This window comes from Vanellus vanellus (assembly GCF_965231255.1).
Source record: "Vanellus vanellus genome assembly, chromosome: Z".
NCBI lineage: Eukaryota > Metazoa > Chordata > Aves > Charadriiformes > Charadriidae > Vanellus > Vanellus vanellus.
In genome coordinates, this window is record NC_138908.1 from 18,320,117 (window position 1) to 18,345,226 (window position 25,110).

Consider the following 25,110-nt stretch of genomic DNA (forward strand, 5'->3'; position numbering starts at 1 on the left):
ACACCTCCAGGGATGGGGCCTCAACAACTTCTCTGAGCAACCTGTTCCAGTGCCTTGCCACCCTCACAGTGAAAACTTCTTCCTAATGTTCAATCTGAACCTGCCCTCTTCCAGTTTAAAGCCATTCCCCCTCGTCCTATCACTACATGCCCTTGTAAAAAGTCCTTCCCCAGCTCTCCTGTAGGCCCCTTTTAGGGACTGGAAGGCCGCAATAAGATCTCCCTGGAGCCTTCTCTTCTCCAGGCTGAACAGCCACAACTCTTGCAAACTCTCCTCAGGAGAGGTGCTCCAGCCCTCGGATCATCCTTGTGGCTCTCCTCTGGACATGCTCCAGCAGGTCCATGTCCTTCTTATGTTGGGAACTCCAGAGCTGGATGCAGTACTCCAAGTTGGGTCTCACAAGAGTGGAGTAGAGGGGCAGAATCACCCTGCTTGACCTGCTGGCCACACTTCTTTTGACGCAGCCCAGGATACGGTTGGCCTTCTGGGCTGCGATCACACACTGCTGGCTCATGTTGAGCTTCTCATCAGTCAGCACCCCCAGGTCCTTCTCCTCAGGGCTGCTCTCCAGCCATTCCCCGCTGCGCTTGTATTTGTGCTTGGGATTGCCTCCACCCAGATGTAGGACCTTGCACCTGGCCTTGTTGAACTGCGTGAGGTTGGCTTGGGCCCACCTCTGCAGCCTGTCCAGGTCCCTCTGGATGGCATCCCTCCCCTCCAGCGTGTCTACCTTGCCAAACAGCTTGGTATCATCAGCAACTTGCTGAGGGTGCACTCAACCCCACTGTCCATGTCGCCAACAACGACATTGAACAGTACAGGCCCCAGTACCGACCCCTGAGGAACGTCACTTGTCACTGCTCTCCACTTGGACATGGAGCCGTTGACTGCAACTCTTTGAGTGCGACCTTCCAGCCAGTTCTTTATCCACTGAGTGGTCCATTTGTCGAATCCATGTCTCTTCAATTTAGAGACCAGGAAATTGTGTGGGACAGCATCAAAATACTGCAGCATAAGCAATTTTTTATATAATGTAACAGTTGAGAAGAAAACACTGGGTCTTAAAAAAAATTTGCCCCTTTTGAAGTCAGTTAGAAAGTTTTCTTTTCATTTAAAGAAAAACTAATAAGTAGTTTATGGTAACACCATATGTATAGTATGGTAACACCATAGTATGGTAACACCATATACCAGAATTCCAATGGGGTTATGAGGCAATGAAAGTAAAATCTTGAAGAAAAATAAATTTATGTTTTTTCCTGAGTGTGCCAGGGGAGGTTTAAATTGTTTATTAGGAAAAAATTCTTCACTGAAAGGGTTATCAAGCACTGGAACAGGCTGCCAAGGGAACTGGTGGAGTGACCATCCCTGGAGATACTTAACAAACGTGCAGATGTGGCACTTAAGGACATGGTTTAGTGGTAACTTGGCAGTGCTAGGTTTATGGTTGGACTTGATGATCTTAAAGGTCTCTTCCAACCAAAACGATTCTATGATTCTACAGTTCTATGATTCTACTTCTAATTTGAAAGCTTTCTAAAAAAAAGGTGTGGTGGGGTTGTGTTCTTAATTTGAAAAATTTCTAGATTTGTCTTTTTTATTAAACTTTGTTTTACAGATTATGAAAATATGGAGACTTAACAGTGACCACCTTTGTAAAACTTTTACATGGGTTCATGTGTTCAAAAGCATGCTATCCATGTCACCAGCTCCCCAAAGCACGACATAGTGGCACACAGAAGGCAGATTTCATTTTGGTAGCAATATTTGGAAGTACAAAGTGGACAAGGACAAAGGACCAAACATTAGAAGCAAACACATTCCTTTCTTTTTAATCAATACCTTGTTAAACTGCTGTGTTTCACTCATTAATCTTTTGGTAAGTGAAAAATGAAACAGATTGACCATTAAAGCAAAAAATAAAATTGCAAATTAAACTCATTCTAATGAAATTGCTTGCAGAGAGTGCTACTGCATCACGCACAACTTCCATCAAAAGAGCTTGGACTTTGGAGTACCCATTTCTTTGAGGTATTTAGAGGTAAATTCTGAATCCAAAAGACCTGAAAACAAACTTTCTAAAGTCTTTCTCTTACATTGTGTATATTTTTAAAGCCATGCAAGTTCCACCAAAATATTTTTTTAAAGTACTGTATTTTGTGTTTAATAGCTTCAAACAAATCTGAAATTGAACTTCATGTGACTGCTGTGTTGCATCTAAGTGATCACTGTATCACTTAGACTGCTGAGATGGGGCATGCAAAAGCCTCAAAAATAAAATGCCTGGAGGTTTGCAATGAATTGTTTTTCATTTCTTCAGCAACTGCTGTATAGCGATTGATCTAGTATTGTACAACACAGGAAATCAGCAATTAAAGGCTTTCATTCATCCAGCATTAGATCCTACAAATCCTGTTAACCACAGAAGCAAAATTAAAAGAACAAGAGGAATGAACAAAACTAAAAAGTGCTTATTGTAAGCTGTGTGGAATTTGTCCTTTGCTGAAAAACATGAGAACTCTGCACAGACTGCACGCACAAGCGTATTTAATGTAGGATTATAACTCAATTAAAACAACTATTTCTCTGATCCTGTAATTCTAAGGCATTTTGCAGATGTCTGTGAATCCCAGGCTGTAACACAAATTTCTTTCTGTTCTCCATAATATAAACTCATATTTTATGAAAAGACACATTTAGTCCTCTGTCTAGGAAAACAATCTTCACAACGTAGGTCAAAAGATACACTACTGTTCTAGATGAATGTAAAATAAGATAAACTAAATGAACACATACAACATTAAATGTGAACATCATCCATATATATAAATATGGCATTAAACAACAAAGCCTAAATGATTCCCTTGTTTCCTTAAGGAATGCTTGGACCATGTCCCAGAGCATGGGGGAACCAGATTCCCAGCCCAGCACAAGCCATGCCAACCCCAGAATTGGAGGCAGCGTCACGCACAAGGCTGTGCACACAAGTTGCACAAGACTGCAACTTCAGACCCCAAGCTAGCCTGGAGATTGCTGCGCTGTGCTTTGCCATAGGAATAAACATGCCCTTTCTCTGTTCCAACATGAACAAAAGTGCATCTACACTATCATTAATCATATGAGACTGTTTTGCTTCAGATTTGTCAAAACTAATTCAGGTTTGCTGAATTTCATGACAGATACAGGATTTATCTATACCGGGACAAGAGAAAAAGGTTATATAAACTTTGCTAACATAGCCGGCCAATTAAATTGTTAATCCATGCCTAAACAAAAGGTCACCATTAGCTCAGGGTTAACTAAAACTTCTTAGGTAATCTCTGACCTAATTTTGACCTCTCTTGTTAATTGCAGATATGCTTTCAGTTAATATATTGGTTAGCTGAGTTTACACTCCCCACTTCTGTAGTTTCTTGCCTTGAAGCCCATAAATTAAAGACAAAATATCTTTTTCTAAGACTAATTAGTACCCAATTAGCTCCATGTTGTTATCTAGAGTAGAACCTATAGTAAAAACAAGAGTTAAGCATTTTAATCTATTTCATGAAGGAGGCAATTATGAACATGAAGAAAGGAACATCAAAACCTTTATTTCACTTTTCTTTCCTCCAGATCATAAAATATTAGTTCACAAAGCTTGTAAAAATACCCAATTCTTCCGCTTCTAGCGATTCCCATTAGAAAGAGATACAGTTATATCACTGTTAGAAAATGTAATTAAAGAACGCATGTAAATCTAACGAATCTGAAATCACTTTAGTAGGTTGCATCCAGACACAGTCATTTGTCATCGCATCATAATTCTGTACATAGGGCTTGTTTCATTCCTTTAGTATCAAAACCATTGTACATCAGGTATGATGCATCCATATCCATAAAATGTTCCCTTCTTCAGAAGAGTAGTTTTTGCTCAAGTAAAAGTGAAGCACCTGAGTTATAATTCCAAAAATCATTTCTCTACATTCACTTTTTTTTTAAAAAAATTGGAAGTGTTCAGGTTCTGGTAAAAACATAAGTGGGCTTAATTTACAATTAAGTCTGAGAGACGAACTAAACACTACTGCATTGTAAAATGTATGTACATTTATGAAAAGGAATTCTAATAACGTAAGAAATAAAAATCTCAAAGTTAAAAAGAACTATACAAACAGCATGCCTTATGTTCACCTGAACTAAGCAATATAGGAATTAGTTTGAAAACCTACTGTAATTAGATACTAAAGTTAAAATACTCAGCAGAAATTCAATATACTTCTAAATGCTGAAGCCTTACTGTTCCATCACATTCATATATCCCTGTCTTTTCGTACTGATAAAAGCTTCTCCAAAGTAAATTTATCCAGTCATATTGAGGATCATACTTGTCACCCAAGAGATAATATAACTCTAAATTATGCTCATAATTTTCTTCTTTTCTATAGGAAATGAGAATGATCTTCTATCATCTGAACAAAGGCACCTGGCCTACTGCAAAAATGAAAAAGTTTGATCATTATTGTTTGTCACATCGGTAGATAAAGTCTTGCCTATGAAGGGCCTAAAAGTTGTTTTATTACAGTACAGTCAACCGTTTGGATCAAATCCAGATTCATATTCATTTGTTAGCAGCAAATACATCCCACTGTACTGTCAGTACAGTTTTCTTATATTTTAACATTATTCACCAAAAGCTCCATTCTTCTGAGTTTGCGCTTATTCTTTGGCATTGGCTTGTCATATAAGCCATTTTTGAGAAGATGTTCCTTGCTGTGATGGATCTGGGCACCATGCTGAAGCTGGAAAGCGCATAAAGCTTGAAGTGGACGGAGTACAGTCTGCAGAAAGATGACAGGGTGGGGGGAGAGAAAAACCCAACCTTTTAGTAAGCTATTTTAGAGACATCAATTATTCCGGGTTTCATATTCAAGGACTACTTAAAAACGCTGACAAAATATAATTTGGATGATAAATTCTGATAAAATACAACCTTTGGAGACACAGAGGGCACAGCTGTATCAGGGATGTTCTAAAAAGCAGCCATATAACAGACATAGCCACATAGCACATAGCCACATATACATCCACCTGCGTGCTGCCATCCCTTACTCCTTCCTTGGACCCACTCAATCCTGACTTCAGCCCCAGCTACATTACTGCAAGTTATAGCTTGGACTTGACCGTAGCAATTAATTACTAGAATTAATTACTGTGGCTCTGCCAACAAGCTGTAATAAAATAAGTAACAATAACTAAGCTGTTTGTGCTTGCATGAAAATACCTTGAGGCAGGGCTTTAGAAAGAGAGGAGGGACTCATGATCAAGGCAGCTGGACTGCTGTCCTGGAGACTGGACTGTATTCCTGCTTCTTCCCAGCGATATTATGTAGGACTAATGAAGCCACACAAAACAAATTCATCTCAAGTGGTTCCTAATTGTAGGGTTTTCATTTTCCGGTTGCCTGACTCAGTATCACAGGGCCTTATGTGCAGATGTATAAAGCAATCACAAATGTAACTGCAGTCAGCAGGATCTGAGTTTCTACCAAGTGAAATGTGACTCTTCTGAGCACACAGGACAATCAAGTGACTTATACTGGACATCAAACGAAGTGCCCGTTTTTAACTTCCACGACTCTCGACTTCAGTTCACCATCTTATATGCTGGGAGTAGCACTCACTTAATTCAGAGAGGGTATAAAAAAGTGCATGAATGTTATGAACATCTTGGCTACCGCAACATTTATAGAAGCACCTTTGAGAAACCGGTAATTTTTTCTTTGAAAAGTAGTCTGGGCTAATTCTGAGCAGTAGGGATGAAACAATACAGGACTGGGAATTGTAGATACTAACAAAACACTCGCCCTGGATTTGATTAAGTCAGAAGTCCTAATGAAAGAAAAATGTGCCTACATTGTCCTAGCACACCAAAGGGTAAAGCAAATATACAAACCCACTTTAATTTAAGTATTTCTGATTATTCATGGGTTTAATTTCTACAACAAATAAGTACCTTCTTTTAGTATAAAAGCATATGACAGCCACACTGTCATAAAAGATAAACAAGTTTCTAGAAGAGTTTCTTCATGCAGAGTTCATATTTCTGAGCCGTATGTTTTTGTGTGGCAGCATACTTTGTCCTAGTCTGGTTCTGAATGCAATTGATTTAATGTCTAGTGTCACAGAAGTAGACACAGGGTTGGCATACTCTACACTATGCCAATTGCAGAAGGAATTTTTGGCCTGGGAATCCTTTTTAGTAGTTGTAGGTCAGGTACCAAAATATTCATTATCTGATAGAGAGCCCAGGGTGGACACTAGAATGTAGTGAATACATGGATGGATGAGCTTTAAATCTTTTTTCACACACCCTTCTGTACTACATTCTGGGCACACAATCAGATTGCAGACCTGGGTCTATGGTGAGACACTACTCGTAGGTCTTTTTCAAAAGGCTTATTAAATTGGTATCACTAATGTCAGCAACAAAAGATTAAGAACGACATTATCTTATAACCTCTTCCATCACAGACTAGTGGGATCACAAGATGCAAGGAAAAGGCTAATGTCCAATTAGTATTCTTTGACCTGGGATAAACTTAAATTCAAGATCTGTTAAGTCCCAAATTTCTCCAATGACACATAAGAGTTGTGAGCTGGCTGGCAGGAAGACATCACCCAGTGGGTTGCATTCCACTGCTGCAGGAGCGCGGGAGGTCAGTGGGACAGGCTCGCAAAAGCATTTTATCTTTGAGCTAGCTGTGAGAGGGCATTCAGATCATCTCTGCCATCTAGTTTTTGCAGAAAACAACTTACTACTTTCCATGCAATAATATACTCAATTGCTTGTCTCAAACTGGATCAGCTTTTGGGTTTTTGAGGGTCAAAGATCACCTTGATGTGCTTTCACTTCAGAGGATCATTTGAAAATACTGATATATTAAAAGAAGGATAACGGTTATTTGACTCCAGTAAATATTCCGAGACTAACACATGCTAAAAAGGAAGTTAATCCTACCTGACTGCTAACTAAATGAAACTTTTTAGAGTCTAGGATCAGTTATTCTGGATGACATTTGTCAACCCAGTAATTTTAAATTCAGACCCTAACTGAAGAAGTCAACCATAAATTTAAAGGTAGTTAAATATTTTATCATCCTATGTAAGAGAGACAGAAACTTTACTGATAATAATCTCCAAATTTTCTCAAGTTTTTCACATCTTGGAAATACTTCTCATTTTTAACAAGTTGTATCCAAAGGTATTTTACAAATTCCCAGAATCTTAGCCAAGAGTGCCTGAAGTAATACTATTACCCACTACTAGAATATGAAGAGACTGGTGAAAATATTGGAATGTTTCAATGACAACTGTGTTCTCAATTGAAGTAAATAAACATTTTCAGGCGTATATACACATACACTGCCTCCTAACTTCTATTATAGGACGTACAATTTAAAATTAATAAACTCTCCTGTTGTTAAGCAGCTTCAGGTTTTATCTGCTATCAGGAAAAGGCACAAGAAAGTCATGGGCACAAAGCCTTCAAGGCCCAGCACAAAAATTTAATTCCAAACACTGCTTGCCACATTATTCAGTACCAATGAATCACTAATCAACTAAATAATCATCATGCTTCTCTGGCTTCATGAAAATGAGACATCAGAGTGATTATAGGCTATAATCTCTGCCAAGTTTACTAATATCTTCCTTTGCTACAAAACACTGATCATACTTTAGAGTGAGTATAACTTTGCCAACATAAGAGTGCAACATGTAAATTCCATACATTACAGCAACTGAACAGTTATTAACAGTTAACTGTTAATTACAGTTATTGAACACAGTACATAAATAAAGTAGTTTTCAATACGCTATAGTTAAGAAATACCCAAAATAAAACTGTTTTTAAAATAATAAATCAATCTAGTATGTTACATTTTTACAATTTAGTACCCTACATGTGCCTGGTACACAGTCTATGTTTTGAAGGTTTGCAGTAAGAAATGCCAAGTGAACTCAGAAAAAGATCACAGGAAGCGATAACTACAACAGTCATCTCCGCACTATTTTCCCTGCAATATACACAGTAGTACTTCTATTCGTTTTGGGCTAAATCCACAACTGTCATCTCTACAGATTTTTATTCTGTATTTTGGCAAGCACAACATGTAGGCCTTATAAACCAGCTTTTTAAAGAAGTACAGGTGAAGATAATCTGAGTCACTCATCATATTTAGAATTACAGGAAGAAGTGTGCAATAAAGTAGTACAGGATGAAAGAATGTGATGGGAAAGAAGAATGAGGTAGAAGGAAAGAAAGAACTGGAAGACACGAGGGCTGATGAGTTAAAAATGCATAAAAGGTACAAGAGAGAAAGAGTAAACAGAAAAGACAAATGGACAAAAGAGGGAAGAAGAAAAGCTAGATGTTTGAGTAACAAATACAGGAAAAATTTCAAATCCTGAGACAAATTAACCTGAACACTGCCCAGTGAAAAATTGTAAGAGTGCAAGTACCTGCAGAAAGCACTATACAACTTAAGAAAAAGAAAAAGAACAAAAAAAAAAAAAAAACAAGGAAAAAAGAGAATTTGAGTACATGGGCTGGGAAGGTTGCAGTTGTTTTCAATAACCAATCTATTACTCCATAGACAAATGGGTGGCCGCTGTACAACTGGTCTGTAACATATGCAGTCCGCGTTCAGCCTTGAGGGACATTGCAACACCAAATAGAATCCGTTACAGTTCCAGTACTAACTGGTACTTTCAACATAATCAGAGCAAAATTTTTAGCCCTGAATCTTGCCCAGGTTTATCTTCAGAAAACTCTTTGTGGCAAATAAGCCAAGCTAATTCCATTATGGGGTAGAACAAAAAATACCGTACTAGAATTTAACATACTGAAAAGAGGAATAGCAAAACAATCATTCAAGACCTTCGCAACATAACAAGTACCCTCAGCAATCTGACAGCAATGTTGAATAAAGAACAGGAAAACTATAGAGACAAGAAAGAGTCACCGTAATCTGAACGTACTAGAGTTAATAAATATCTGAAGAAAAATAGTTTATATTGGTACATTCTTGTTTTAGTTTGCTATGCAACAAAACCATTACAATGTCGTTAAGATTTTTTACTGTCAAATTTGACATTACAAGCTAAGTACGTTCGCTGCCCCTCTACTGTTCATAAAAGAAAAACTCAGGTGTTTAAAATTACATACCTCTTGTATACTCTTATTTTTTTCCATGATAGTAAGAGCAACAGCTGCACATTCAAGTGTAGACAGACAGGTGTTTGTTGGCTGTGTACGAATTACGTATTGACTTGAAATGTTGGTTTTTAACTGCACCTGAAAAATAGCAAACTCTACTAAAATAAACAGGTCAGTATAGCAAACAAGATACTTCTTCCCTACACTAAGTAAAACACAGCCCCTTCCCCTCTGTGGTCAGTTGCCTTTTTCTCTTTTTGCTGTTTTGTCTCACAGTATCTAATGACCTTATGCTACTGTTAAGCATAATACTATCATACCTGTGAGTCACCATCAGAGACTGCACATTAGTTACTGTACAGACACGTAAAGAAAATACAATTATTTGTGAGAGAAAGACTGAGTGAAATTTTAGCAACCAATTTCAGTTGCCAAAGGTATCCTGTAAGAAAAATAAAATTATTCACCTATGCCTGTTTTATTACACACTCTAAACACACACACAATCCCAAACAATGTACAGTGACTGTATAGTCACTGACCCTATTTACCTTGGTTAAATATTATTTGTCGAATTCTGAATGAAAGAATTCTAGAAACTACTCTTATTCATATAATGTACTAGGTCACCGATTAGAAATATTTGCTTACCTAAACCATGTTTGAAAATGACTTATTGGTTGTGTCTCAAGTAATAACCACTCTATATTATGTCACAAGTTAAAGTTTTTTAAGAAAAAGAAATTTAATTCATCCACTACACTGCCTGTTTTATCAGCTCCAAAACCTTTTACTGAGTCTATAAAAAGCAGCTGAAACATCATAGAATTTACATTATTAGACTTTGTGTGAAAATTCAGATTTTATTCCTTTATTCCTAAAATTTCTATCTCATGTTTAAGATATAATTTGCAAGTTAATGTTTTAGCCAAAAACATTTGGTTTGTTCTTAACCAAAAACTATCAGTTCCTTTTCCAAAAAAAAATGTAGGACAGTGCAATAAACCCTAAGGAATTATTATAAAAAGAGGAATATTATTATAAAAGAGCAATTAATTTATTTATTTTTTTTAATCTCATCCCAACAATTGTCTTTTTATTTTTCCTTCTTCTCAAAAAAATGAGTGACCGTTCCCCATGGCGATCATAATATTGGTCCCATTCTGCTTGCCAAAGATTTTTCAGCATTCCTTACTTCATTCAGTATTTTCCCTTTTCACTTCTCCCATTTTTGCTTTTATTTGTAACGCTTCATTTTCCTTCATCTCCTTTACATGCAATCACCCATTCTTAAAAGCTCAAGATGCTCCCAATGTAGTGGGAATTAAAAATAAATAAATAAAAAGAAGAAGCACAAGAGAAGAGGAAAGCCGTGCTGGAGAGGATAAATAAATTAGCTATAAAAGCTCAATATACTCAAACATTGGAAAAGACCTATTGTACCTTTGTGACAGAAAGTCCTAATTTGTTTATTAAAGGAAACTTTTTTTTTTCAATGCTAATCCTGTTATTGGGTAAGCTTGAAGGACCAAAACATGCACATTTCAGAATGTTTTAAAAGTTTCCATCAATGATTGTTTAGATAGTTTGGAGAGATCACTTTCAACAGCCAAAGAATACATGCTTGGGTTGAGAAACTGAGAACATGAATGCATGTTAGTTATGTACAGAATACAGCATACCAGCATTATGATTTTTGCATTATATAAAAATACATTTGTATGCTTTTCACAACTGTAATATTGGAGGTGTCGTTTTAATCAACTAATTTTAAAATCACATCTTCCAAAATCCATTTTGCCCCCTTCAGTGAAGATCGATGCTTTTACTATTTTAAGGCTGCTTACCACAATAATTACCTGGAATGCATTGTATTTTTAATCAGGTCATAAAACTACCAACTGTCAATTGAACTGAAAATGCACTAGTGGTCTCAAAGCACATATAAATGTATCTTTCCTAAACATACTATTCTTAGATATTTGAAATTAATGGTTACGGGTGATGATACACAGAGTTATTTCCTGCAAATTCAATGGTCATCTCCACTTAAAACTCATTTTCATTTTCTGCAGCTATTCAGCATATTTCTGCAAATGAATTGGCATGATGTATGACAAATTATTCAATGAATGCCTATTACTTACTATAAAGTCGAACCTGATATTTTATATTTAAAGCTAAGATAGCTGAAGTAGTTGATTATTCCATGTCTGCAAACTCAGGGTCTTTAGTCTCTAGCTCTGTACTTTGACTGTCAAAAAAAAAAAAAAAAAATTATACCTAGCACCTCATTAGCAGATTATGCTTGCTATTACGCTATACTGGAAGCCTATCATACAATCCTTAATTTATAGTCATGCTGTAAAATTTTTATCTACTGTATGAAAGATGTTAACAGTTACTTGGATATTCAACAGCAAATTCAGTCCACATGCTGGGGAACAGATCCAGGGTAGATGCAAGAATGAAGCTAGTGGGTACATACTGGCCTTTATCAATTAGCTTTTTCAATTTATATTGAAAAATCAAAAGAGAATAAATTGATTTAGGAGAGAAAATGTAGAATTTGGACATCAGTGTATGTAATGAAATACAAAAGAAAATTAAAATTAAATTAGGATTTTCATTTTTTGTTCCTCAAGGTTTGCTTTGTTTTTATGCTCCCTTCACTGAGACTATTTATGGATCCACCTTAATGAGAGTAGGAAGGCGAGTTATTTCGAGCATACAGAGATCTATGCTGGAGGGAGCTTTTAGTCCCTACTTAGAAACTCCTAGGTATTAAAAACCAGGGTAAACTCAGTCCATTGATTCTCCAGCACGCATCCTGAGCAGCAGAGCAGGCACATATCCACACTTTTTCTCAACAGCGACAGCTACATACTTCACGGAGTCTCTCCACAGAGGCCAAAAGAAACCACCTCATGGACTACCTGCAGGGACACTGGCTTCCCCTTCCTCAGACACAGACACCACTGCCTGGAGACTGTTTTTTTTTTTAAGAGCTTGGAATAGTTCTGTCTATTGGTTTCTACACTTCAATTAGTGGGGCTCATGCTGAAAAGGTTTTAAGATCATCAGCATTCCAGAAAAAGGAAAATTATTCATGATCGCAAGACAACTTCTACAGAAGAAAAGCTGCCGGCACTCCACCTTACCCTGTGGAGCCAAGAAGTCTGTAAGCACAGCTCTCAAATGGCTGACAATGTACGAAAGGGCAACTCTCTATTTCTAACACCAACAGCAGCAGCAGCCAAATTTCTTCTTTCCTGGGAAGAGTGAGAGAGGATGGAAACAAGTGGTTCCCATCCATTTTTCTGAAAAATTACATATTGCCTGGGGTGAGATGACAATATGGACAGACAGCACAGTGCTGGGCATCACAGGAAGAACACCTGACCAGGACAACACCCTACTACAGTTTGTCTCTTAGGCTGCTTTCAACAACCATGCATTTTACCCTACTCTTTACTCCAGAGCAGCGCAGTATCTAAATAAGTGATCCTTAGTCACCTGAAATACAGTCAGGGTAGCCTTTGTCTGTCACAGATTGCATAGACTCACCAAAGGACTAATGGGCTATCAGAAAATAGGTACGCTCACTGACTGCATAAAAAACACAATAAGGAGTTTGTACCACCTTAGAGCTTAAACTGAATGGTAAGACAAAGCCAAAACAATATAGAAAACAAAACAAATTAATATAGTTAATATATACTTCAGACACAGGAAGAATATCTTCTTGAAAAAAAATTGCCTAGATATATGAAATATTTACTGTTCTCAAACATGATTGGGTAGGAGGATGACTTCTCTCATTTTCAGCCAACTGGTCTAAAACTTGCCTTACCTTTTGTGGAGTTAATAGTTTCAGGTAGGGTATCGCACCAGTCTTATCAAAGCTTCTCCACTACCTAGATAGATTCATTCTTTGTCTGTCACTTGCGTATCTCAAATCCAGCTGAACAAGCTTAATTCAAAATTACGGAAATGTTCCTCCCCAGTTAATGTAAACAAAATTAGATCGTCTACCCCTTACAGTACACTTTAAAAACTCAGAATGACTATACATAAATACCCTACTTAAGTACATTTCAAAACAGCAATCATGATATTTTATAACCACTTCTCCATAAAATGGTAAAGATACCATGATACAACAATTTGCGGGTTTTTTTAAGCTGTCAAAGTAATTTGCAAATCATATGCTTACTTTGGTATAATTTCAGTTACTAACAAAATACAGCAATGACAAGCTGAAAAAACAGCAGCCTATTTAACACCCCTCACCAGAATAAACAATAGCGTAAGACAGATGATGGAAACTACCTCAACCAATTCAAACTAGAGAGAGGAACTCAGATAAACTGACCACAATTACTCACTGGAAATTAGCCAAGACACTTAAATTAGTGTGTACGGGAGTTTGGGGACTTAGTCTCCAAGCTATCAGGAGCATTAAGCAACACATACAGTCAAGTTTCATTTCTATGTATAACTCAAGACGCAGGGTTTCCGAAAGCCTGAGTGTCAGCAATTCTCACAAACGGTTACACTAGCTAATAAACACTGACTTCTCTGCCAACACACCACCCTTTGAGCCTTTGAGCATTTACAAAGGATTTGAACCACAGTAAAAATAGTGACACTCCAGTATTTCTCAGGGCTGAGTTCTTCCTCCATCGCCCTCTTTGGAGATGCCCCAGGGAAGTGACAACCCAGCTGATCCTGTTCAGCTGTTCAGAACTGAGGGAAGCAAAATTGTTTCCTTGATGGGGTCAAAGACCTGCTGTTTGAAGTTTTAAAAGTTTAAGTCAGTAAAGACAGGCAACTGTTTTCTGCTCTTATTTTAAATACTGGGACTGGAGCTCTTGCAGAAAGCTCCAAGTGCCATCCTCAGTCCACTCCTCAATGTCAATATCTTTATCTTTTTACCTTTTCTATGCCAATTTCTTCATTATTACTCGTACTATCTTTACTCTCCAACTAAAATCCGGTATTATGCAAAATTATATTTGGAAAATAGTGCATCCCCAAGAACACAGAAAGGCTATAAAATTAGTACACTTTTCTCACAGGGCACACTCAACAACTCTTGGGTTTGTCTGTCCTAATTTCTGCAATTAAGACTACAGGCACCTCAAAACAGACATATGAACAACATATACTTCTGTGGCTTCTATGAAAAAAATAGTACTTATCTTAAGATGATCCCCTCCTCTTTTACTTATGTTGATAGTGTCCTTATAAAATATGAATATCTGTTTGGGAATTAATTTGCTCAACTCTCAAAGAATGAAGTACGCAAGTACCATCCATCATTCTGCTTAACATAGGCAGTAGTTATTGTACATAGTATTACTTTAATATCTTCCAGAAAAAAAATACCCTAAGGAACTCAAAAGGCAGAAAAAAACCCAGAAAGAGTATAACCACATCCTGCCATCTCATCCATCATTCTAGACACTAAGAAAAAAATTGCTTTTAAGGTACTGAAGAGGAATAGCGTTCTCTGTGTGCTACTACACCAACAACCTCAGACAGAAAAGGGAGAAAGCACAGGAAAACTCTTTCACTCAGTATCCAGTTGGCATAAGCACCTTTTACCTGTAAGCCAAAACAAACTATTTTCTATCATCTCTTATAGAAATTTCATGCAGTTAAATGAAATTACCGTTGTGACAGAGAAGATAGCCCGAGTAAATTAGTCTCAGCATGCTACTGAAATTTAAATCAAGAATATAAATAAATGATTTTGTTCAAAATCTTGGCTTTAATTTAAAGTGACATCTTAAGAGCACACTCTTCCTAAATACTGGAGGGAATAACTGCCATGCAACTGTCACAAATGGACAGCCTGAAAAAGTACATAGATGTCAAAAAACCCTCTGTCCACTTTGCATGTTTTTTGATCGAATATTTAGGCATATCCATGACATTCCTGTGTATGTTCCATGTAAAATAGTGAAACAAGCCATAGATTTTATTCCAACTTTCAGGGAAACTTGAAGAAATTTGTTCAATTTATATAAATTAGAGAATATTTTGCACATTGTCTTCAACAATTTCCAATGAATTCCAAAACCTTTCTCCTTGGGTATCCCACAAACCCTTCTTCTCAGGCAATTTATGGTGTCAGGTTAGACTCCAGCCTCAGGGTATCTCACTGCTGCTGTAATAGGAACTGTGGTAAATATATAATATTCCGTCTTTGCAAAAGAAGCATAATTGCTTCTGCTGAACAGTGGCAGTATGTAGTCCTACCTCAGACTGTGCAGAAGAATTTGTATTCAGACTTGCAGTTCAGATTAGCCCTTTTGCAGGTCAAAACCAGCAGCTTTCTTACACCCTTATAAAACATCCCTGTGTAAGAGCAGTGCCCAGAATTTCTTTCAACAAATATGTTATTAATGTATGAAAATCCATTAAACTTCTGTGGACTTTCAAGAATGCCCTTTCTTTGCTTTCTGGAACCAAAACAATTTAAGAACCAGATTTTATTGCTGTGGGGTATTATACGCTAAAGATAAATTGTCCAGAAGAAATCAGTAGAGCTACTCACTGAACAACTTAAAGCTCATCATCTGAATGTAGTCCTACACGATGTATCTTTGTTCCACGACTATGTCAAATGACACCTCTTTTAAAAACATTACCTCTGTATTTCTTTATGTCTCTTTCCTGTTATTGTATAAACAAGTTTGAAAGACAATAAATATACTGTAATTTGGTATATAGAAAAATATTTAAGAATGCCACAAGTATATTCTGGCAAAAAAAAATTTTTAGTGTTTCACAATATTCTGACCTTTCTTTTAAAAGAACTTTTTAATGAGGATAACTCAGATTGTAGAGTTTTTCTCTACTGTGTTCCTTGCTTTCATTTTTAGACATTTTAGACATAGCTGACTGACAAGAAGAGAAATTAAATTGCAAAAGGAATGTGTGCTTCACAGACAGAGATACTTACATCCCATTCCTACAGATTTGGGGGGCGGGGGGGAGGAGAAATTTAGAAAAAAAAACCCACAAGTATATTCACTTTCTCCATTCTACCCTTGCCAAACTCTTAAGTTTTTAGAGTGCTCTTACAGTGTTTCAGCCAAATTTGTTCAATAGATTCTTTCCCAAGAGCTGAACATAAAAAGGAAATACTGCCTTTAAAAAGTAAATCAGGATAAATGCAAAACTCTTATGACCGTGCAAGATAACATTACATTTTCCACACATAAGGAATTGTGCTAAATGAACCAGGGCAGAAAAAGCACTGTAAACCAAAAACATTACTGATAGCATCATTTAACTGTGTAAGACAAGTTTCTTACATAGCAAGCAACTTTGTAATTTAACAAATAAGCACTTTGTAATTTAGCTTGAGTAAAGACTGAAGAATTTGATACATAAACATGAAACTTCCATTTAACAGATAGTTGGAAGAACTGCAAGGTAAATACCTACTAAAGTTTAAAAAGAGCAACGAAAATAGATACCTCACTTTTCTAAATATATCCGTAATCTAATTTATATATCTATATTGATCATCTTTACACATGATACTGTACAAAGTTAAGGTAAAACTCAGGTTTCAAAGCACAGTTTTCTTGCAGGAGAACCTGGTAATTCAAAATACTTAGTAACATGTATGCAGATTGTTTTGAGAAAGTCCAACAACTACCTAATAATTCCTTAGGCTACATATTTCTCTCTTTAATGCACTATGAAATCAACAATCTGCACAAAAACATGGAATAGTTTGCCGTGGCCTCCTTAGCACTTCATTTGTTTTACAAAACTACTTACAACAGGCCCTTCTTCTGCTTATGCAATCATTTTTGAAGTGTTTTTACCATGATCCTGTTGATACAGCTTTTGTAAGAACTCAAGTTTTTAGCATGTTCTCAAAGACACTAAGACAATTCAACAGCTTAGCACTTGTCATAACTTCCAAAGCCAAATAAAATTGTCTCCTCTTTAGATTGCCAGATAAGGTAGCAGGAACACGTGTGAACTTTAGTAGGTTAAAAGTATTGCCAAAATAAATGATGGTTTTCGAAGTTTCCGATGTTTACGCCCATCTGCATATTTTGAAGCCTTGATGTTGCATACAATACGGAAGGGGTAAAATTACAGAATCACAATGTTTCAAACTACTTCCCATGATCTTTGTCATCACTTACACTAGGCGTGGAAAATGTATAGTATGAAATAAGTCTACATCCCAAAAGAATTTTGGAAAAGAAATCTATGCCTACCCAAGGACCTCTTTGTTTTCAAAGAAGTAAACAGGATATTCTGGCCTACACTTAAACAAATAAGATGTAAACAGTAAGTAAATATAAAAAAATAAGTCATCTCTTCAGTATTGCTGCTCTGCAGAAAGTATGTAACTTACTAGAAAAGTAACACGAGCTTTTGCATCAATTAAAATCTTCGTCATTAGAAGTTATCTAAAATGGCACTTTTTAAGGCGTCGAGACCAGGCTGCTGACAATGACAGGAAAGTATCAGCCTCCAGTGCTGGAAGGAGACTGAAGGAAGTTTGTATGCACGTCTCCTGCTTCTCTGGAAGACAAGACATCAGACTTGATGTCAAGGAACAGCCTGAGCTCACTAAATCACAGTGCAACTTTAGGGAAGCCACCTTCCTTCTCTGAGCTCCAAGGTCTCTGTCTGTAAGATGATATTTACCCAATGCTGTAAAGCACTTTGAAGGCTGAGGGAAGGAATAATGGAGAAGTCGGAGACAAATCAGAAACAGTAAGTGCTGTTACTGGAGATAAGAGCATCTTCCTTCTGATATTTTTGTGCAATATACTTCTAAAAAAAAGCTATGGCTATGGCAAGGAGAAAAAAGCAAACAAAAATTATGCCAATCTTTCTTACATACAGGGATAAAAGAAATTGAAGGTTCAATTCACTATTTCCCCTGTGTTTCTTGTATGCATATTTACAAGCACAAGAAGCACTGAAAAAAAAACCAAACCAAAAAAAACCAAACAAACAAACAAAAACAAACCCAGAAGGCCTTGCTATCCTTAAAGAAAGCAAAATAGTATGGGCTTCAGTTAAAACAGATAACTGAAATAAAGTCCAAGTTCAGGCAAGCTCTAGTAGTAATTTAAAAGTAATAGTTCAAATTCGTGTAAAAGGTGGCAGCCTGAGGCTGACCCAAATGGCTTACACAAAATTAAGAGCTAACAGACAGTGAAGTTGTAAGGAAAGGAAATTCCTCACAGCTAAGGCAAAACAGAAGATATGATTGAGCTAGTAGTATTTGGACTATATATTTTCAACAAATAACTGAAATCCCATCTGGTTATGGTCTCGGGTTCTGAAACTGCAGGTTTTACCTATCACTATGGAATGGAATAACTTAATACTGTCATTATGTTATGTAAAAATAATTATATTTAAGTGCAAGTCATACAGGGCATGCCTGGCATTTCATAAAATGACTATGCATTTTTAGTTAATTTCCATGCACTGTAATTTTTTGTATTTAGAGAAAGAAAGATCCAGAAATTATTTCTGGTAATATCTCTCTTGCTCTGCTTACATTTAAAAAATTAATGTCAGGCAACAGATCAATATTTTATGCAGCGCTATTCTTTTAATAATTAATACAACAGGAAAGTGCTGCAAGTAAATTCAGTCAGTGAGCAGAGTACAGATCTAGAGAATGGGGTCATGAAACGAAGGAAGAAAATTTAATTACATGTATTGTCACAGCCATTTAACTTTAATTACCTGCAAATATCAGAAAATTGAAAAGGAAAATTAAATACCTCAGTGTCAAAAAGTAGCATCAATGCAATGACATTGTTCTTTGGAATGTACTAATTACTTTTGCTTTCTCTGATTTCTTTTTTTCTTATTATAGCTGAATAATAATAAGCAATTCCTTGGACAGGGAAAAAGCAGTCAAAGAAGCTCCTGAGAAGAACTTTGGCAAGGGCACAAGGGAACATGTAAAGACTAAAAGAAGGAAAAAGCCTTCAATTAATCTAGTTATTTGAAAGCAAGCTCAATCAAAACAAAAATATTTCTAGATTCCTTTTTACAAAGTGTTCATATGCCAAGAGAACTTCAGCATGGGTACTATGGTACAAAACCTGCAATTGCTCCTGAATTGTTCTAGCAGCAGGATATTCAGATATTCAGCTAACAGTTCAATAATAATTACGAAAGAAATGGCAAAGAAATAAATTAAAAGCAAAGTTTCTGCCCAAGAGTGAAAATAGCGTACACTTCTGACATCTGGAAAATTACCTGAGACCTTGGAGTCACAAAGAAAATGTCACTGTACTGAGAGGTAATAAATACATACTTATGACCAGAAAAATGTCAAAGTGGACCAATGTCATTCAAATTAACGTAAATATCAAAAGTACAGATTCCTGTTGATTGCTAAGCATCATATCTCAACTGTGCATGAAGTCGTGACCCAAAGTAATTCCCAGTTCTCTCCCTCTGATCTCCGTCTTCTCAAACAGCAATTTCTGACAGTCCTAGCATAAAACACTTTGTTCTTTAGGGTCCAAAATATTTTTCTGAATGTTTCAGTTGTAATTAGACAGCAGCTAAAACCTGAGCACTTCAAACATTTCAGAATACGTAACAAATTTTAATGATTACCTTTGAAGTAAGATACGAGCTACTTACTTAATGGAAACAAGTTTTCTTACTGCATCAAAAATTAAACAATTTAAAAACAGCAACATAACTCACAAACAAAAACTTAGTATCAGAGCTCACAGACTTTTACAGTCTCCAGATAACTAGGCTTTCCCGTGAGATTATCAGTAAAATCACCAGTGTCACACACATGTAGATAAAAAATGTTTCTAGAACACATCAGTGAAAACAAGGTATTTTTATTCCATTAGTATGAGGATGCATGGATGAATGCATACCACTTTCTGGGACCTACATTACTACAGTTTTCCCCACTGCAACCATTGTTGACTACTATTGTTGCCTTGGGTTCTGATCTGCCTCCTGCACCTGCACCCCTTATTCTTCACCATACCTCTTTCCCTTGCAGAATTAAACTGGGCATTGTCTATTTACTTAGGTTCTATGGCAAAATTTGGTATTTAATATCTCTGTCTTGTGCAAACTGGAAATTGTGACAAATGAAAACAGAGATAGGAAAACTGAAATCTAAAAGGGAGGATAAAAGGGCACTGTATTAAAATGTATTTACTACCTGGCACTATTTATTATTTGGTCCTCATATATTCACTTGCCCAAGTCCCATAACTGTGGGGGATGAAAGAGCATATTTTTCTCTGCATCTCTGCAGCTCAGTGAATAGGAGATTTTATAACAATAATTCAGAGAGCAAACACTAGAAAAGGCATAAACTAAGATATAGCCAGATGACAATAGTGATTCTTGCTGTTTTGCTTCTCTTTTGTTCTGGGTGTTTTCTGCATGCAATGAATGGATGTTTTTATACTTCTATTTTTACATTAAATGTAATCTTCTCTCAAGGTGTTCAGAAAGTTGCTTATACATCTTAAACTGTATTACACTCATGTCTGTGAGTACTAACCATATTAGAAGGAAGTGTTTAACGTGCTTTAGAAGGAATTTATCTAAATGCAGATTACATTTTAGAATAGCTGCTTGACCCAGAAGATAAATTCTTCTGATTTTCGGACATGCTTTCAGAAACAGACTGCTACTCTTTCTTTAATCCTCTAGGCTTGAAAATGCAAATCCCCAAATAAAGTTTTATTATCTAAACATACCAGAAGGCTAGATGACAAAAAACACTTTCTGTTAAAAAACACATCAATATAACTATTCACACACCTTTAACCATTACACTTTGTCTATCAACTCATTCGTGACTTTACCCATCATTACTGGAAAAATAACATAATTAATTTCAGCTTTTGCTCAACTATGCATGCTGCCTATTTTGTATTGACAATTCTGGCATTGCTGCAAGTTGAATTGCTGGAAGAAGACCCTACTGCCAACTACGATTCGATGTCCTACACCTGTTGACACTTTTGTATTTTATCCTATCTGCCACACACTTTGCCTTAAACCAGATGGCATTTCATGACTTTCTGTCTAGCATTTAATTCCTTATTTTTCTGCATGGGCTTCTCCTACCTAGTAACTCCAGTGGCACCACTAGAATTGAAAAGCAGGTGGATCCCTATAGGAAAAGATGTTTTAACTTTGTTTTTCTTTTCTTTTAAACAAAAAGAGTGGCAAGAGTGTTTTGAGCCAGATTGTTTGAATGAAGATCCTTCAGCTTGCTTTCCATACTCCAAGCGCGGTGTCTTTATTTCTTACTGCTGATACAGTGCGCAGTGAGGTCCTGCTTCACTTTGAGCATCCCTTGAGCATCCCTTCACTGACTCCTACAGAAGAAGGATGAAAATGCTTTTCTGTAGAGTCCCTAGCATGAGAGCATTTCAAGTAAGCTGCTTGATAAGGCTTACTCTGAGGCACCCCTAAGCAGCTGTGAACCAGTGCCCACCCAGCAGAGGCAGCACAGAAACCGTGAAGTCAATCCATTATTAAGTGCTATTCACTTTGCACAGCATGAAGTTTTGACGTGAGCAACAGGTAAACTGGCAAAGAATTCTTAAAGCAGATGTTGATGTGACTGACTTCGGTGAAAGATCAAAACTCTGGAAACTCGGGCAGCAGTCTGTGTTGGCAACTGCCCAGGCATCTTACAAGATGGTCAGTGAACAATGGGAAAGAAACAGAAATGCACAAGTGTTCAATAAATACTTCATCACATTGTCTTCCAAATTGTAACATACAGATGTGGGTCATGTTTCTCAGAACTTGAGAGTAAGGAAAAGTTCCCCCTGCCCGATACATGGCCAAAATTCTCCTTCATTGACTGGAGTTCAAGATAGCATATAACCTTGACATTGCAATTTTCTGGGGCCTTTTTAGAAGACAGCACATTAACTATGAACTGGAAGTAACACTTTTAATTAACCAGTTTATGAGGTCAAAGATCATAGGTTCCTGTCATTGGTAACACCTTTTGTAAACCGCTCCTTTCTATTGAAGACAACGAAGTATTTTGAAGGGTTTTTTTGAGTCCTATAGTATTTTAAATTACCAACAAGCATTCTTAACAACCTGATTATATTGCTTGCAAATTAAAGCATGTTTAGCAGACGGTGCCCATCTTGTGCATGGTGTGGGAATGTTACACAAAGGTCACACAGAAGGGAGTAAACAAACTCAGCAGGAATGATCCTTTTATAAATGCAGTGCTGAGTAAGAATATTTGTGTGGTACCTTGAAACTTTGTGGCTTATTGCCAAAAAACAAGTTCCTAAACAAATTGCCCTGAAGGTCTTGACGCAAAACCATTATGTTTACCTAAAAATGTGCAACCTATTTTAATAGCATCATGATGATGCATTTTACCACAGGATTCCTAAGATCTCATATGAATAACTGGCTATAAAAAAATAAGGTTTAAAAAAGAAAGCATATGTTAGCATTTACCTCACCTTCTAGTAGGTCACTTTCTTTCCTAGTTCATTTAACAGTTCATTTCAAGCCCATAAAGCTGTGTAACAAAGAACACTTAATTCAATTGGAAAAATGGGGAAAATTGAATTTAAGAGAATGTTTAATTACTCTGGGAAGAATTTGGCTAGGATGCCTGAGCTGACAGCCCATCACTTGTGGGAAGACATCATAAAAACCGCAGAGGTTGTTTTTGTTTTGTTTAAATGAAAGCACTTCAGCAAAACAGCATTTCCAGCAACAGGGGCTCCCTAAACTCATCTTCCCTTGTACAGAAGTGAGAATGTGTGCATGGAACTAAAAACCTGGATGATTTGACAGCAACCTGCTGACTGTTCCCATGCAGTCAGCACCGGCCATTTGGAACATCCTTTCTCAAAGGGAAAACCTTATGCCCCACAGCTTGCCACCTGTCTCAGGTGTCTCCTCAGTCATTCCCACCTTAGTTGCCTGGAGCAGTCCAATGAAGTCGGGAAGGCACCTTCCTGCTTCACCCACAGGACAAAGGGACACCCTTGCACTGCTCCCTCAGCCTTTCTGAGCCTGTCCAGGAGTCCTTACAAGGTGAGGTCCCAGCACAGAGATGAAGACCTAGGACTTGTGCATTGTGCATTAATTGCTAGGGTTTTGGTAGTGGGGGACAGCAGGGCAGACCTTGGTGGAACAAGGTGCCTTGTGCCAGACACAGACGATTCCAGACAGCTCCACAGTGGATAGGTCCTGCTTCAAGCCCATACCCTGGTGGTGGCTTGGAGCCTGGACCATCACTATAGGAAGACCAAGACTGTTTAGGAGAGCTGGGGAGTCCAATCAACACTCTGTATTGGAACAGCAGGGCACTAGCGAGTGCTCAGTTCAGAAGGGAGCCAGGAGCCAGCGGTGCTGAGGTGCCTGTGTGGGAAGCTGCTGCCCAGGCTGTGGAGGGAGGGAGCACATTGCCAGAGAGTAGGGAGCGACTGTCCCAGATGGGCATTCCAACATCTGGGCCAGGAAAACAGAGGAGCCCAACATGATGAATTAACAACACAGACCGATCAGACCATTCCAGTTACAGTTCTTCCTCAGAAGAGTGAAATTATCTAAATGAGGGAGGCCCACAGCCATTGCCCCAGTGAGACGCCTCTACAATGGTGTATTGGGTTTCCATGACTAGGTTTGGGGTTTTTTTTGTGGTCAGAGAGGGCTGCAGGGGTGGCTTCAGTGAGAAGACACTGGGAGCTGCTCCCATGTTGGACAGAGCCAGTTCCACCCGGCTCCAAGACAGACCTGCTGCTGGACAAAGCTGAGACTGTCAGTGATGTTGGTAGAACCTCTGGGATAACCTATTTAAGAAGGGGTGAAAAAACCCGCGCAACAGCAGCTGGGAGAGAGGAGTGAAAGTATGTGAAAGAAACAGCCCTGCAGACATCAAGGTCAGCGAAGAAAGATGGGGAGGAGGTGCTCCAAGTACTGGAGTAGATTCCCCTGCAGCCTGTGGTGAAGACCACGGTGATGTAGGTTGTCACCGTGCAGCCCGTGGAGAACCACAGTGGAGCATATCTCCATGCAGCCCCTGGAGGACATCCACTGCACCAGGTGGATGTGCTCTGAAGGAAGCTGTGACCCTTCTGCACAGGAGCAGGAATTGAAGCTTGTGGATAAGAGTCCATGCAGGATCAGGTCTTCTGGCAGAACCTGTGACCCCATGGGGGACCCATGCTGGAGCAGTCTGTTCCTGGACATGGAAAAGACCCATGAAGAACTGCAGCCTGTGAGAATGACCCACATTGGAGAAGTTTGTGAAAAACTGTATCCCATGGGTGGGACACCACACTGGAGCAGGGGAAGAGCATGAGGAGGAAACAGCAGCAGAGATAAAGCATTAGGAACTGACCACAACCCCTGTCCCCCATCCTCCTGCACTGCTTCAGAGGGAGAAGGCAGAAGAATTGGGAGCATAGTTCAGCCTGGGAAAGAGGGGTGGGCATTATCTAAAAATAAATTAATGGCAATCGACCTGCAGTTCATATCAGGGTCATTGAAACGAAGTTGGAAACTATTTTAAAATCCTTTTTTTTTTTTGAGTTTAAATTATAAGAGGTTCCTTTTATTAGTAGTATGGTTCTGTATTTTAGTGAAGAAATCTGTATTAAGAAAAATTACTTTTCCAAGACAACAAAACCTTCTAGACAACCACAGACCACCAAATAGTTTTTTTCTTTCGATCCCATATGCACCTGTCTATTAGGACTTATGAAAATCTGCTGTAATAAAAATAAAATTCCCCATACATAATTTTGTGTACATACTAAAGAAAGAAAACACTAGTGATAGTCACTTACTCCCTTTTTCAGAACTATAAGCACTTCTTGTCCAATGGACTTCAGCATTTCAGCTCCAAATTTATCTGTT

The 25,110-nt window shown here is 37.7% G+C and overlaps 1 protein-coding gene across 1 annotated transcript in view; it reads right to left on the bottom strand.

Annotated features, from left to right (window-relative positions):
* Positions 1-3,569: 3,569 nt before the first annotated feature.
* The window catches only part of DTWD2 (DTW domain containing 2), a 95,453-nt gene continuing 73,912 nt past the window's right edge, over positions 3,570-25,110 (bottom strand). Inside the window, exons 5-6 of the mRNA XM_082497940.1 lie at positions 9,202-9,330; positions 3,570-4,814 (exon numbers count right to left, since the gene is read on the bottom strand). Of these exons, the coding sequence (XP_082354066.1) occupies positions 4,644-4,814; positions 9,202-9,330 (300 nt within the window). The 3' untranslated portion in view covers positions 3,570-4,643. The remainder of the gene's footprint in view (positions 4,815-9,201; positions 9,331-25,110) is intronic.